This window comes from Gobio gobio, assembly GCF_949357685.1.
Source record: "Gobio gobio genome assembly, chromosome: 9".
NCBI lineage: Eukaryota > Metazoa > Chordata > Actinopteri > Cypriniformes > Gobionidae > Gobio > Gobio gobio.
Genome location: NC_137115.1, coordinates 36,020,797 through 36,037,989, shown reverse-complemented (window position 1 = coordinate 36,037,989; position 17,193 = coordinate 36,020,797). Strand labels below are relative to the sequence as shown.

Below are 17,193 nucleotides of genomic sequence, written 5' to 3'. Positions count from 1 at the left end.
TAAATTGATTTATAGACATTTATAATGTTACAAAAGATTTCTATTTCAAATAAATGTTGTTCTTTTGAACTTTCATCAAAGAATCCTGAAAAAATGCATCATGGTTAAAAAAATGTGTTTTACTTGAGCACCAAAATTTGCATATTAGAATGATTTCTGAAGGATTATGTGGTAAATGCAATCTTGGTGAGCATAATTATATATATATATATATATATATATGGTGGTGAAATGTGACCTACACATTACTTCATGAGATTTCCCCTACTGCACATACCAAAGAAATCAAAGAACATAAAACAAGAAAAATAGCCCTCAATGGGCCTAAAGGGCTTGGGTGTGACATCACTGACCTACTACTGGTGCAAAGCTCACTTCGAGCTGAATTCATAATGAGCTCCAGAGCTGAACAGTCTTTCCTGTACCGTTTAACCCTGCTTGAGATCCAGGCTGGTGCTTGGAGCCGTCTCTGACCACACTGTTGTCACACAGCCTGTTTGTGGCACTAAACATTTTTTTTGTGATCATATTGTGGTTCTGTTCCGAGGTCCAAAAATAAATAAAATAAAAAACAACAGCATATCTCTCGTGTCTGACTGTGTTGCTGTTTCTGGTCTGAGAGGACAGAATTTGGCAGTGAGTTGATGAGCCGTGTCAATTTTACAGTAGAGTTCTGTATCTGCGTTAGTCAAATTGTTTTGGGTTGACTAACGGACAATCTTAGATTGTATAGTCGAAGTGTGGTTATGTTGTGGTCATGTGGTCTCTATATTAAGCAGTTCAGTCAGTAGTTGTTTTTTCTAGTCTGTAGATTCGCTCTGGTCAGGACAAATATGTACTGGTTCCGGTAAGTAGCCAGAGTAGAAGGAGCTGAAGAGCCAACATCGGCCAGAGAGACGGACTCAAACTGCAGCCACCACCACAGTCAGTTGCGTCCTCCTGCGGTCAATACAGAGACGTTAGTGACTTCCACCTCTCACAAACATAAGTAGATACTATAATCAGATCATTACATTTCAGATGAAGCAGTTTAATGGTTTATAACTGATTTTTGAAACATGGTATCTGGTTTGTCGCTGGCTCAAGGTGGTCTACCCGCTTTAAACAGTGTTGTTATTGGTAACTAATACTAAAACTACTACATGAACAACTTCATATAATATTGACACCCTTGGTAAACATGAGCAAAGGCAGCTGTGAAAAAAATAAAAAATCTATGACTGGAACTTCAAAAGGGACCTGGTTCCACGGTTAGATGAAACAAAAACAAAAAACCCCACAAGATGGGTTTGGTGCAAACAGGAATAAAAAGTACCCCATGCCCATGGATAAAAATACTGCAGGATCTTTAATGTTGTTGGCCTATTTTTTTGCTGGAGGTCCTGGACATCTGGACATCACTTTTGCTAGATATCGCATAATGGGCCGTGATTGGATCTTCCATCAGGAACTAGCTAGCTAACTAACTAACTAACTAACAAACTAACTAACTATATATAGATGTGGCCTTGGCACCTAACTGAATTAAGTTTATGTTATATCTAAAAACTGAAATAGAAATTAATTAAAGCTAAATAGAAATATTATTATTAATAAAATATGATTAATAATAACTGACAAAATCACAAAACAAAATTAATAAAACCCGTATTAATGTGAAAATGGAAATGTGAAAATAAAAGCTAATTAAAATATTGATGTATAAATAATATTAAAATGACACTGGCTTTAAAAAGAATATCCTCAGTTGAGACCCCAGGTAATCAACCACCTAGAACATTTTTAACTAGTTAATAACCAAAAATCACCAGCTTGGTCCAGTGTTATTTGAGCATCATTAGTTATGTTTCCATCCGCCTATTTTATGCACATTTTAGGATATTGCATACAAAAAAAAAGCTTGAAGGATGGTTGTAAATTCTAAAAATGTGCATAAAAAACTGTATTAGATAAGAAGAAATGCGCATAAATTATAATGAAGATTTACTGAATGAATCCCTTGATGCACAACAAAAAAAACTCAACAGTGGATGTGATTGGATAACTGGACTGACTACAGGAACAATTTCATTGCACAGCATCTTAAATGTTGGTTTGATCAATCTGGGATGCCTAAGCCAAAGTCTGTCATCAAAATGATTTGGTATAAAGGCCTCCCAGAAGTCTATCAAATGATTGCGTTCCCAAACACCAGGCATCCGAACGTCCTTTATGATTAGGGAAAAAATATCTGCAGATATTTTGCTCCAATTTTCTCTTGAACACATGGGATGGAAACATGTGCTTTATTCGCAAATGTTTTATGTGATATTCCAATTTTGCGCATTAGTTAAATGTGCAAATTTGGATGGAGACATAGCTACTGAGAGGCTATACAGTGGATTTTCCAGCAGGGAGAAGATCCATAAAGCATTCAACTCAATCATAAGACGCAGTCTATGTGAAATAAAAAGGGAATATCAAAACATGTTTTGGCTCAATGAATCAAATCAATGAATCAAATCAATGGCACGCATGCAAAAAGTCCTGCTGTAGAAATAATGCACGACTCTGACTGATGGTCTACGTGCTGGTCTTCTGAAACAAGGCTTGCATGCTATATGTGCATGGAGGGCGTGCCAATGAAAGTCCTGGGATGCCCCAGGTCTGAGAGGCATAGGGGCGTATTAACAATGCTGCTGTCAAAAGGACGGAAACACATCTGGAGCTTCCTATGTTTATTCCACAGAAAATCTCTCAGGGAACTAGCTGAAAATGCACTTCCTACTTTCACAGCAGGAGGAAAGCAGTGGCGTCCTGCCTCTAGGTCCATATGAAGCATTGAATAAACAATGTAGGGCATTGTAGCCCTTATTTGACAAGCAGATATAAGAGAAAGTCTAGCATGATACAATTAAATTGGTGTTGAGAACAAATAAAGACAATTCTATTTTGCGACACTGTTTTGATGAGGAAACTGAAATATGAACGGCGGCAAAACAACAAGTTAAAACTGACCATTAAACACAAAGCAGAAGCAGCAGTAAAATGATGGACGGGTAAAAGGTCAAAGAAGAGGAGCCACTGATTGGCTCATTCTAGCAGTGACAGGCATGATGAGCAGCCAATGAGCATTCAACGCGCAAACAGAAAGGAAATTAATGTTAGCTTAAAAAAAGTCGAATTTTTTTGGGGGGCATTTTTGAGTTTTGCCCATTTTGGCTTTAACTTACATCGGCATTGTTGTCAAAGCAGACGTCTGGTCCTTTCCTGTACCGAGGGTTCTGGGCCAGCACACATGGGTCAGGACCAGTAGCTGAAACAAATCTATAAGGACAATAGCTGGAATTTCAAAACAAATGTAATTATCTCAATCTTAAGGCCCTGATATACTCACTGCAAAGTTATTTTTAGTTTTTTGCTAAGGGGTAAAAAGTTCGAAAAATTTGAGCAGTGTTATACTGTTAGTGGACATCCTGATGCCACCAACACAGCAGAGTTTCAATTAATATGTAAATATGTGCTGAGTGCTTTCCTTTCTAAAACAAAATAAACACACAGCAAAAATGAAAGCGTTGAGAAAACAGCAGTTAAGAAAGCATCGGATCATAGCGATGCGGATATGTTTGCAAAACGTCTGCAATTCAGTACTCCAGTAAATAGTTACACTTAGCTTTAAAGCAAGCAGCTTTACATTATTTGACATGAAAAACAGTGTCAGTTTCTCTTTAAATTAGAATCACACCAATTTCTACTATAAATCGTCTCTACAGTGTATTTATGTTTTTACTTGCGGACGTCTGACCTCGATGGACTGAACAGAAGAAATGAAGATTTTCACGTCAAAGAAGGCGGAGCCTCCGTGCACATCTACCTATTACATGATCAAAACGGACCAATGGTAGTTTGAAGGTGTTTACCAGCAAGAGCAAACTTTTCCGGAACGTTTGTTTTGGCCTGATTTTGTTTGAAATGACATCACACTAGTTTATTCTTCGATTTCGCTTGAAGCATACCAGGGCCTTTAGAAACCACTCATAAAAAGAAAAATAGTTCATTCTTTATGCATTTGATGCTTTTATCCAAAGTGACACTGCAGTTCAAAAGTTTGTGGTTGGCAAAATGTTTTACTGTTTTTGAATGAAGTCTCTTATGCTTACCAAGGCAACATTTATTTATTTATTTTAACCCTCTATCTACCCTCTTTATTTTCTTTAACCCTCTACCCTACCCATCTAAAAATGCACTATATTTTAGTTTGATAATGTTGTATTTTTAGGGGATTTTATGGTGCTAAATTATATTTATGCAATAGTTATAATCAATTTATTCAGTTTTTTAGCATGAACCTGAAAATGAAATTTCCATCGTAAACTGTCATAAATCTTGAATGCTTTGAAGCACAGACTTTAGTTTGATCTCTTTTAAAAAATAAAATAGGGGAAAATACTTTTTTTTTTTTTTTTTTTTTAAGTGTAATTGAAAAAAAATATATAAAATTGTACATATATCATTATGAAAATAATTGTAAAATTGTGTATATATATTACTCTAAAACTGATAAAAATCAAAGCCATAAATCTAAACAAGCTATGTTCCAATTTTTTTGTTTGATATCTCAAAAAATTTGCTTTCAGTAAGAACGTGTTTGTGCGCAGTACCAAACGTTTCCAATAGATTACATTTCCAATGTGGTCAATGTTTGACCGCAAAAAAATCAAGTGTGACAAATTTTTCAGGACCCTTCAACCTTTTCGAATTATGTCCATGATTGTGTGTGTGTGTGTGTATGTGTAAAATCTTTTTTAAAAATGGTTAAAATACAGTAAAAACAGTAATGTGGTGAAATATTATTACAATTTAAAACAAGTGTTTACTATTTTAATATATTTTAAAATGTAATGAATTCCTGAGATGGCAAAGCTGAATTACTCCAGTCTTCAGTGTCACATGATCCTTCAGAAATCTATTCTATATGTGGAGTTAAAGTAACATGTATTATTATCAACGCTGAAAATACTGCTTAATATTTTTTTTTGCATGCTTTGATGAATACAAAGTTCAAAAAATAAAAGAACAATTTATTTGGAAATATAAATCTTTTTTTTCTTTCTCAAACCCATGACTTTGGTGTTGCTAGCGTTGCTAGCATCATGCTGTACTGTTTGAACACCACAAGAGGACGTAAGAAAATGCGTAATTTGAAAGATACAAGGCTGTTCGGCTTGTCTCAGTGGTTTTGGATCACAGGAGAGGCAGGAAATCTTTGCGTCAGAGATCAAAAATACCAAATTTGTGTTAGGGAGCTTCTCCGCCCGGTACATTCTAAAAAAAAAAGAAAGAAAATAAGAGCAAAGTGATTAAGACACAAACACAGTTCTCACAGGAAAAGCTTATATTGTAAGACAGGTATCATGGTTTATACAGCTCTAAACTAAGCGGACATACGCCTCAGAGAGACCACCCATATATGACATTTAACGGAAGGAACAGTAAACATAAGCAAGTAGGTATAAACGACGGTCCGCACACTCAGAACATTACGCATACGCTCTTTGTCAGGAATCAATTATACACGTCTTACATATCCAAAACCGTCCCCACATGTGGGGAAGTCTTTAGTAAGTGTAACAGGAGATGAGTGTATTATATTGGAAATCTGCGTCGGTTGGCAGCTTATTACGTACTGTCATCACCGAACGAGTTTCAGCCATGACTTTTCTTTATAGCATTCTCTTGTTCTCTTTTACGGCTCCCCCCCCTCTCCTTAAAACAGAGTGACACAGGTTTTTGCACCGGCCTGTGCGCATGTAAGCATATATAAAGGGATCGGGATGTGTGTGTTAAAGCTCTGTGTTACACATCACCTGCTCTCTCCGTAATCACAGGCTGTTTACTGCTACCCAGCATGCTCGGCGGTGCATAACGAGCCTCAGATCATTGCGGCCATCGGGGTCACACTCACGCAAACACATATGCACACACACACACACGGAGCGCTTGATGATCACAGAGAAGCACGGAGTCCTAAAGTTCAGTGGCTCACATCTGTCTGCCCTCTGAGGAATGCTTTATTCATGAGAGCAGGAGAGGTTATAAGAGCGCCGAGGAGTGTTTCAGGTGGGTTTATGTGGTCTCCATGAAAAACATCCTGTGAGAAACTATAGCGATGTTCCAAAACTTAGTGAGCTGCATATCTAGACAGCATTTTAAAGGGGTATTTCACCCAAAAATGAACATTCTGTCATCATTTACTCACCCTCATGTTGCATCAAATGTGTTTGGCTTTTTTTTTTCTTCTGCAAGACACAAAATATGACATTTTGAAGAATTGTTTTCTAACTGCTTTTGTCTACATAATGGAAGTCAATGAGGTCCAATGTTGTTTTGGATCTCATTGACTTTCATTATATGGACATAAAGAGTTGAAACATTCCTGAAATATCATTTTTTGTGTTTCAAAGAAGAAAGTCATAGACTTTTAAAAAAATATATTATTTTGTGTTTCACACACATACACTCACCTAAAGGATTATTAGGAACACCTGTTCAATTTCTCATTTATGCAATTATCTAATCAACCAATCACATGGCAGTTGCTTCAATGCATTTAGGGGTGTGATCCTGGTCAAGACAATCTCCTGAACTCCAAACTGAATGTCAAAATGGGAAAGAAAGGTGATTTAAGCAATTTTGAGCGTGGCATGGTTGTTGGTGCCAGACGGGCCGGTCTGAGTATTTCACAATCTGCTCAGTTACTGGGATTTTCACGCACAACCATTTCTAGAGTTTACAAAGAATGGTGTGAAAAGGGAAAAACATCCAGTATGCGGCAGTCCTGTGGGCGAAAATGCCTTATTGATGCTAGAGGTCAGAGGAGAATGGGCCGACTGATTCAAGCTGATAAAAGAGCAACTTTGACTGAAATAACCACTCGTTACAACCGAGGTATGCAACAAAGCATTTTTGAAGCCACAACACGCACTACCTTGAGGCGAATAGGCTACAACAGCAGAAGACCCCACCGGGTACCACTCATCTCAACTACAAATAGGAAAAAGAGGCTACAATTTGCACGAGCTCACCAAAATTGGACAGTTGAAGACTGGAAAAATGTTGCCTGGTCTGATGAGTCTCGATTTCTGTTTAGACATTCAGATGGTAGAGTCAGAATGTGGCGTAAACAGAATGAGAACATGGATCCATCATGCCTTGTTACCACTGTGCAGGCTGGTGGTTGTGGTGTAATGGTGTGGGAGATGTTTTCTTGGCACACTTTAGGCCCCTTAGTGCCAATTGGGCATCGTTTAAATGCCACGGCCTACCTGAGCATTGTTTCTGACCATGTCCATCCCTTTATGACCACCATGTACCCATCCTCTGATGGCTACTTCCAGCAGGATAATGCACCATGTCACAAAGCTCGAATCATTTCAAATTGGTTTCTTGAACATGACAATGAGTTCACTGTACTAAAATGGCCCCCACAGTCACCAGATCTCAACCCAATAGAGCATTTTTGGGATGTGGTGAAACGGGAGCTTCGTGCCCTGGATGTGCATCCCACAAATCTCCATCAACTGCAAGATGCTATCCTATCAATATGGGCCAACATTTCTAAAGAATGCTTTCAGCACCTTGTTGAATCAATGCCACGTAGAATTAAGGCAGCTCTGAAGGCGAAAGGGGGTCAAACACAGTATTAGTATGGTGTTCCTAATAATCCTTTAGGTGAGTGTACATACATGCATACATACATACGAATACATATCAGTTCCTTCAAAGAGGCAAGGAAGGCAGTGTCTCCTCAAAAAAAAAACTGGAAGAGAAAATAATCGATTTTACAAAAATAAAACAACGCAAATATGAAAAATGTAACATTTACAAGTATAAAAGTCACTCGTCTTTCTAAAGTAACATTGTCCAACAGCGACACCCACAGGTGCCTCCTCTGATCACATTGATTATATGGACAAACAGACCACCTAATGTGTGCGGTGAGTTTAGTGGGGGGTAGTCTCTCATAGCCAAACCTTCAAACTGACGGCAGAAGGTCTGAACTTTTTTGCAGCGTTCAATGGCCAAGAACCAAAAAGAGGACGTTTGACTGACATGTAACACAACCAATCACAGTCCGTTTTATTCCGCATCATGTTTAGGGGTGTGCAAATGTAAAGTCTATGTCGCTGCAATAACAGACCGGCGTGCATCTATAAATTATTCATTCTAGAACGTTGTGCAAGTTTACTGCAACAATGGAGCCGGAAACTTAACATACTGTACTTTTGAAAATCCAGCGTTTAGTTGATCCTGGTAAGTGCTCATTGTCACAGTTGTAAACATGACGGCGTTCTTCTTCCACGAGAGAGTTTGGCATCATGGCATTTGATTCCAGGTAGACCGTTAAAGAACGCAACACGCACGTCTAGCGGACATCCTGTAGAATTCAACCAATCAGATGACGACTTCGAAACTCCTGAAGTGTTTCCAGATAAGTGTGCCATATACATCAGACGTTCAGCCAATGGTCCGTGGGCAGGACGTCTGAAGGTGAGACTGAAGTGGGGGGTAATTGAGAATGAATGGGGGAAAGTCATATGAGAGCTCTGAGGCAATGCCTCCATTGCGCTATGATCGTATATGGTCGGTTATAATTGGATATGACTGGTTCGTGCAATAAATTCCGTCTCTTGTTTTCGTGCAAGTTCACGAATCGGCCTGAATGAAGACAAAAATGGCATTGATGGGAAGACTAATTAAAAACTCGACCACATAATTATCACCGCTTTTTATCATGTAATGTAATGGCCTGAAAACATGATGACTGCAGGGTTTTTTAGTGAGCAATCAGCTTTGTGAAATTAATGGTACATCTTCGTGTCTGTGACCAGTTTGATGACTGCAGAAATTAAGCTATTATATTGTAATAAATGAAAGAAATGTGTAAAATCACTAACTCGATTAAATGTATACTTGGTTATAATAAATAGAACAATACATAGTGTAAAAAAAATTTATGTAATGTTTATTTAACCACGAAAATTAAGTGTAATGGACATACATTTACATTTGATATATTTAAAATGTCAGGACTTTGCCTCCTCATTTTAAAACACCACCGCACACCAATGATACACATACAGTGTCTATATATATATATATATATGTGTGTGTGTGTGTGTGTGTGTGTGTGTGTGTGTGTGTGTGTCAATGAGTATTTACTGCAGTATTTACTGAGTATTTAGTATTTACTGGATTTGAAATAATTATGTAATTCTGTAATTTATTTATAAATCAAATCCAGAATTGTACACGACCATTCAAACGTTTTTTTTAAACAAATGAATACATCTATTCAGCAAGGATGCATTAAGTTGCTTAAAAGTAACAGTAAAGACATTTATAATGCAAATGTATAATTTATAATGTTAAATTTCTATTAGAAATAAATATAGTTCTTTTGAACTTTATATCCATGAAAGAATGCTGAAAATTGTAACGGTTTCTAAAAAATATTAAACAGCACAACTGTTTTCAACATTAATAATAATAATAAATGTTTCTTGCACACCAAATCAGCATATTAGAATGATTTCTGAAGGATCATGTGACACTGAAGACTGGAGTAATGATGCTGAAAATTCAGCTTTGCCATCACAGGAATAAATTAAATTTTAAAATATAGCCAAATATTTAACAATAGTCATTTTATATTTAATTATTTTAAATAGTAATATTTTCACAATATTACTGTTTTTACTGTATTCTGTAATTTTTTTCAAATTGTACCGATCCCAAACTTTTGAATGGAAGTTTCACAAAAGTAACATTGCCCTCTTTATATGGTGTAATTTAATTATCATCAAATTGCAACAAAATTAAATACTGCATTTTATTACAAATATTAGTAGACGGCAGTGAAAACGTTATATGGATATATTTTAAGTTTACAATTTCAGTGTTTAAATTTTATGTTATGATGCAAAAACTGTATTCTCCAGGAAAAACTGAAATACACATATTATTTTAATTGTCATTTTAATGAATTAATGAGCTCAACACTTATTTTATTTCATTAGATCTACTGACACTTCTTGCAGTTTGCCAGTCAGTCGAAGCTGTTTATTTGTTGCCTAAGGTATTAATTCAGTATCAATAAAACAGGACCAGAGGATGGTACTGTACAAAAGCCCAAATTTCAATATTGATCCAACCTTAGTGTCTATGTAGGCTGCAGACTGCACGGCAGGACATTAGGTGTCAAAACGGAGGCATTATGTAACGTCTGAGTTAGTTATCCAAGAAGATCTATAGGACTGAAAGAAGACAAGCAGACCTCAGATAACTAATGCAAAACTCTGAAGAAATATGACTTTAATAATGGAAAAAAAAGTCTCATTTGCTGTAGTCGTCTTGATGTTCTGTTTAAGCCATCCTCATGCTGGCAATTCCAGCAATTCTCTCATCAGTACATGCGTTCCTTTAGACTGATCTGGTGTTGATGTCTCTGCAAGCTAGATTGAATTACATATGCCGAAGCTCAGGTCTTGAGCTCCTGAGATCTCACAAATGGATTTCTCTTTATGGCTCTTGTTAAACTTTACATGTCTAAAGTAGTTAACATAGAAGAAAAACTATCGTACGCAGAGTCACACGTGGGGCTCGTAAAAAAGGCGTAGAGTTTCTGTCAGGCCGAGCGCCCCCACCCACCCCAACACGTTTTGCTTTAGCGGCGTTACATTAAACAGCACGGCCAGCGGTATTTACAGCCGGCTGGACGTCGGACGGATCTGGAAAACGAGGGGACGGAGGGGAAAAGAGAAGGAAAGCTGAGCTGCTCGGTCCTTGGAGGGATGACTTACCGGGATGAGCAATTATCCAGGAAGAGACAGAAAGAGAGAGCTGACATCATCTGCACATGCTCACACGCACTCCCACACGCACGCGGATGGAGGGAATGCGGATGGATTTATGCACATACAAACATAAAAACAGCCCTCACCTGGAGCAGTTTCCACAGTCCATAGCTCCAGAGAACGATTTGTTCTCGTTCTCAAAGAAATACTGAGTCTGTTCGGTGATACAGCTCTCTTTGGAGAACGCATCCGAGAGGTCATCCTCCGAGTAAGCTGAAAACACACAAACACACCATCCGCATACTGTAAATATCCAAACACACATATGGATCAACAGCCTACATATCAAGAACACTCACAAAATTAATTATGGATGCTTGTTTAGTACATCAATTTACATTTGTTCAATGGAAGTTCACTTAATCCATGCGTTTTACTTGTAATGGAAATATTTTATGTAATGCTTTAGAATTGGTCAAAGGGGTATTTCAACATGAAATATTCAGAAAAGTGCGAATTAAGGGCCCTATTTTAACGATCTGAGCACATGGTCTGAAGCGCATGGCGCAGGTGCACTTAGAGCCAGTCTAAATCCACTTTTGCTAGTTTAACGACAGAAAAAACGGTCGGTGCGCCAGGTACATGGTCCAAAAGGGTTGTCTCTAGTCTCTTAATGAGTCATGGGTATGTTTTGGGCATAATGTGCAATAAACCAATCTCATCTCCTATTCCCTTTAAAAGCCAGTTGTGCTTGCACCATGGCGGATTCACGATTTAAATGGCGGAATTTGCGAGCAGAAAGACTAAACGCTTCTCCAGAGAGGAATCCTTTTATTTTTAATATTTAAACATGTTTGTGTGCAGCTGTGCGTCCCTGTGTGTGTATTAAGCAGAGTGTACCCGCCTATGTGTGCACTAACGTGCCCTTTAAATGACACAAAAACTGCTGCTTTAGACCAGGTTTTTGTTTGTCAATGGTGCAGTCGGCTGCCTCAAAATAGCAACGTACCAACAATGCGCCTGAACACACCTCGTTTTCAGACCAGCACGCATATGGGCAAGCAGATGGATGCGAGTGCATTTGCTATTTAAACAACGTGCCGCTGGACGTTAAAATAATAACTGCGTCTGGCTGAAACTAGCAAAAAAACACTTGCGTTGTGGCTGGCGTCGCATTGCGCCGGGTGTATGATAGGGCCCTAAGGATGCTCAGATCAAAACCATGTATATCTATATACATCAAAGAATCTAGACTTACCAAAAAAGTGATTAACACAGTAGAACTAACAGTCATATAAATAGTTTAGATCATTACAAACCAATCACCAGATCAGTATAACCAATTACAGTAAAAAAGTCTTGAGTGACATTGATTTTTACTCAACAGCGAGGTATAAATGTACAAGTAGCTTTCTGTTCAGAGTTTATCTTGGTTGTTGTGAACAGTGAGTTCCCGGCCATGAAAAAACTTTTATTCCTGCAAAGAGCAACTTTCGGGGTCATGTCTGGTATATGCTGGACAGCTGTGGAACAGAAGTACTAAAGATTCTACACTCAGAAGAACACAACAGGGACAGTACTATAGTTTGAAGACTATAGACCTGCATTTAGGAGTTAGTATTAATAACCCTGTGTCGGACCAGCCTACACCTGTGTAGGACAGCAAGAGGATGCAATCACTATACTTCAAAAGGGGAATTACCTCAAAGTGTTGTACTGTATTGTATGTAGAAGGGAATTACCCGAGATACTGTAGTATTATATTGTATTATATTCGGGACATAAATTACCCAGAGGTAGTGTAGTATTGGTTCTGTATTATTGCATTATATTATATTGACAACCAGAGGTTGTCCGGATTGTCCGTGGTGGAGAAGTCAGATTAGTCATGCATTAAGTAGGTTTTATTCATATTCAGAATATTCCACGATATATAACCCTTAAATATATATATATTAATGAAAATCAATAAAATCACAACAATCTCATTCTAGGAGCACATGGATATAGGCAAGTATGATAGAGGCATGATAGGCTATTTAAATTCTCTATTATAGATCAGTGGATAAAGGAATTTTGTCACTACAAAATATGTCGTTTTAACTTTAACTTAAATCGTTATTACTAGCAAATATGTACAGTAATTTTAATGACATAATATATTGCTTAGTTGTGGACTCTAAATATTCAACTATATTACTGATCTGCCTGTATTGACACCACATCAGGTTTTAAACATTGTAAATAAAATCGAAAACAAATTTTCTCTGTTTATGTAATCTGTTTTAAAAGAGAGATGTCAGTCATTCGCGAGTCTCTTATTATCCGCTAATGCGGCCATGCCCACAGAGCGCGCATTCTTTTCAAAGGCATATTCTGACGCGATCCATGCGAGTATATCCTCGCCCACATCAACTCGAATAAACAGATCAGATTTAGAACATGTACTTTACATCATTTAGAAATTTGGTGAGGAATAATCCTAGAATAGCTGTTTATTTCTAAGAGCAACGTATCCAGCCCAAGAATTGTGAGGTAAGTTTATTCTGTTTATGTCTGTGAATCGTCTCAGGTTATGACTATAACCATAGTTCCCTGAGAAGGGAACGAAACACTGCATCCACTAGGGACAGCTTTGGGAACGCCCACAGTGTGATAGCGTCTGATGCACGTATGTCAACTCAGCCAATGGTGAGAGTGAGCGTCACGGGCGGGTGACATCACGTCCAGGAAAGGATAAATATACATCCGGTCCGATCGCACTTCAGCTAAACTGCCGAAGCAAGGGATCACAGGGATGCAGGGAGTATGGCAAAGGGACGCAGTGTTTCGTTTCCCTTCTCAGGGAACTATGGTTATAGTCATAACCTGAGACGTTCACTTTCGAGGGAACTTCACACTGCGTCCACTAGGGACAGCTTTGGGAACGAAATACCAAAACGCCATAATACCAAATGCCTGTCGTGTGAAACTGTGGCACATTCAAGACAGGAGCACTGAAGAACCTGGAGCACATTCCAGGTCAAGATCATAGTATCTCACAAACGTAAGAGGCGAGGACCAACCGGCCGCAGCGCAGACTTCTTTGAGAGAAACCCCCGATACCAAGGCCTTAGAGGCTGCCATACTCCTAGTAGAGTGGGCTTTGACAGCTAAGGGACACTGCTGATCAGAAGACCCATAAGCCAGTGAGATAGCCTCGACTATCCACTTGCTCATTGTATGTTTGGACGCAGGGAGACCCCTGTTCTGAGGTCCAAAACAAACAAACAATTGATCTGCTTTCCTCCACAGGGCAGCTCTGTGGACATAAGCATCCAGTGCTCGCACTGGACATACAAGGTTCAATCTTTCCTGGTCTGGATTAACAAATGGAGGAGGACAGAGAGCTTGCAGCACTATAGGCCGTGGAACATCGGTTAACACCTTCGGAACATACCCTAATCTAGGGTAAAGGAAAGCTTTAACCATCCCTGGTGCAAACTCCAAGCACGAAGGGGATATTGATAAGGCCTGAAGGTCTCCTACTCTCTTAATAGAAGAGATGGCAAGAAGGAAGATGGTTTTCAGAGTCAGAAACTTTTCTGAGATGATGTCAAGTGGCTCGAATGGAGCCGCAGATAAACCTTCCAACACTATAGCCAAATCCCAAGTAGGAACTCTAGTGCGCACCGCAGCCCTCAGCCTCTTAGTGCCACGAAGGAAACGAGTTACCAACGGGTTCCTCCCCACAGTAATACCATACACATGGGCATGGTAAGCAGAAATAGATGAAACATACACCTTTAGTGTAGCAGGGGTCAACCCAGAAGAGAATCGCTCTTGTAGAAAATCTAGCACTGAACCAACAGGGCAGTTGACTGGATCTAACTGTCGTTCTTGACACCAAGAAGTGAACAACCTCCACTTCAGGGCATATAGTCTCCTCGTGGATGGAGCTCTGGAGCTAAGAATGGTCTCCACTACCTCGGTAGAGAGACCAGACTCTATGAGCTCGGCCCCCTCAGCGGCCAAACCCACAGGTTCCACATTTCTGGGCGGGGGTGAAATATTGAGCCCTCCGCCTGAGATAGAAGATCCCTCCTGATCGGAATCTTCCAAGGTGAGCCATCGAGCAGTGTTACGAGGTTCGAGAACCAAATCCGGCTCGGCCAGTAAGGAGCTACTAGCAATAGACTTATCCCCTCCCGGCGAACTTTCTCCAGAACTCCCTGGAGCAGAACAACTGGGGGAAATGCGTACAGACGCCGCCTCGGCCACGTCTGTACCATGGCATCCAGTCCCAGAGGAGCTGGATGTGTCAAAGAGAACCAGAGTGGACAGTGCGTCGTATTCTGAGACGCAAACAGATCCACTTCCGCCTGGCCGTAAATCTCCCAAATGAGCTTCACCACCTCGGGGTGAAGTCTCCATTCCCCTGGCCTCAGCCCCTGTCTCGACAGGATGTCCGCTCCTATATTCTGGGCCCCCGGGATAAAGATTGCTCTCAAGGAGAGTAACTTCCCCAGAGACCACAGGAGGATCTGGTGCTCTAGCTTGCACAGTGGGCGCGAACGCAGACCCCCCTGACGATTTACATAGGAAACCACCGATATGTTGTCCCCTTACGGACCAACACATGATGGCCCCTCAGGTCCGGGAGGAAGAACTTCAATGCACGAAAGATGATGGTCCCCCCACAGACCCTGAGCTGAGTGGCCTTCCATTACCGCTCCCCAGCCCGTGAGAGAGGCATCTGTCATCAGGGTGACTCGACGACATTGTGCCCCCAACACCGGACCCAGGGATAGGAACCAGGCTTTCTTCCATATGACCAAGGCGCGGAGACACCGCCGTGTGATCATACGAAAAGGGTTCCCCCTCGGGGAAAACCCTCTGGTCCTGAGCCACCACTGTAAGGGCCTCATGTACAGCAGGCCCAAAGGAATCACGTTGGACGCCGCTGCCATTAACCCCAGCAACTTTTGAAACTGCTTGACAGTGAATGACTGGCCTAGTTTTACTCTCTTTACAGCTGACAGAATCGCAGCAATGCGCGTGGGTGAAAGCACTGCCCGCATTGCTACGGAATCCCAAACCCCGCCTAGAAAAGTGGTCCTCTGTACTGGAGAAAGCACACTCTTCTTCGCGTTCAGCCTCAACCCCAACTTTTGAATATGCGACATCTCGATGCCGAACCGCCATCTCCTGCGACTGTGCCAGAATCAGCCAGTCGTCTATATAGTTCAGAATGCGTATGCCCTGCAGCCTGAGCGGGGCCAGAGCTGCATCTACGCATTTCGTGAATGTGCGGGGTGAGAGAGCTAGACCAAATGGAAGAACCCGATACTGGTACGCTTTGCCCCCGAAAGCGAACCTCAGGAACTTCCTGCGTTGTGGAAGGATGGAGACATGGAACTATGCGTCCTTCAGATCTATTGTGACAAACCAATCCTCGGATCTGATTTGGGTCACAATCTGACTTAGCATCAGCATCTTGAATTTTAGTTTTCTGACTGTACAATTCAGACGACGAAGATCTAATATGGGGCGCAACCCTCCATCCTTTTTTAGAACTAAGAAGTACCGGCTGTAAAAACCTGACTCTCTGTTCTGTACAGGGACCTGTTCTATAGCCTCCTTTTTTAACAAGGTTTCTACTTCCTGTTCCATTATCAGAGCCTGCTCGGGACGTACTGATGTTACCAGCACTCCGTTGAAACGAGGTGGGTGGAACCCAAACTGAATTCTGTACCCCTTTTCTACCGTCTGCAGGACCCATAGCAATATATTTGGTAGACGTTTCCATTCTGCCAGAAAATCTACTAAGGGACTATTTCTGATATTTCCACTGCAACCACCTCGGTGGTCTGAAGCGTACTGGCAGCACCTAACCGATCTGGCTGCGTTTCTAACCTCCTTGGAGGCTGCGAGTGTGACACCTTGTCCTATGGACGCCGAGTCACGAGCTCGCTGGAAACCGCTGCGCCCCGAATCACCAAGGGTGGCGGGGTTGGCAGAACGGTCCCCTGAGGGAGTAGAGTGGGCACCGTATACTGAGGTGAACACCAATCCAGCCCGCGGCGTCAGGACCTCTTTTGGCCTGAAGCCTTCTTCGCCTGAAGCACGACCCTCAGGTCCTGACCTGGCCCACCGTATCTCTGAGGTGGAGCACGAGATGCGACACTCAATTTTTGCTGCTGCCTGTACGAAGAGCTAGACGGCTGGGGCTGCTCACGCCCAGCAGCCCCAGAGGGTTGGTGGCGGCGTGGGAGATATTTTTTAAAAGCCTCCACTTGTTTTTTATTCTCCTGAAATCTGTCGACGACTTCATTTACAGCGTCGCCGAACAGACCAGTGGGTTCAACTGGCGTATCAA

At 40.7% G+C, this 17,193-nt stretch overlaps 1 protein-coding gene across 1 annotated transcript in view; it reads right to left on the bottom strand.

Annotated features, from left to right (window-relative positions):
• Positions 1 to 520: 520 nt before the first annotated feature.
• LOC307131883 (voltage-dependent calcium channel subunit alpha-2/delta-1) overlaps positions 521 to 17,193 on the bottom strand; it is a 159,598-nt gene continuing 142,925 nt past the window's right edge. The window contains exons 36-39 of the mRNA XM_079825894.1: positions 10,982 to 11,108; positions 5,192 to 5,304; positions 3,213 to 3,295; positions 521 to 939 (exon numbers count right to left, since the gene is read on the bottom strand). Coding sequence (XP_079682020.1) covers positions 823 to 939; positions 3,213 to 3,295; positions 5,192 to 5,304; positions 10,982 to 11,108 — 440 coding nt within the window. The 3' untranslated portion in view covers positions 521 to 822. The remainder of the gene's footprint in view (positions 940 to 3,212; positions 3,296 to 5,191; positions 5,305 to 10,981; positions 11,109 to 17,193) is intronic.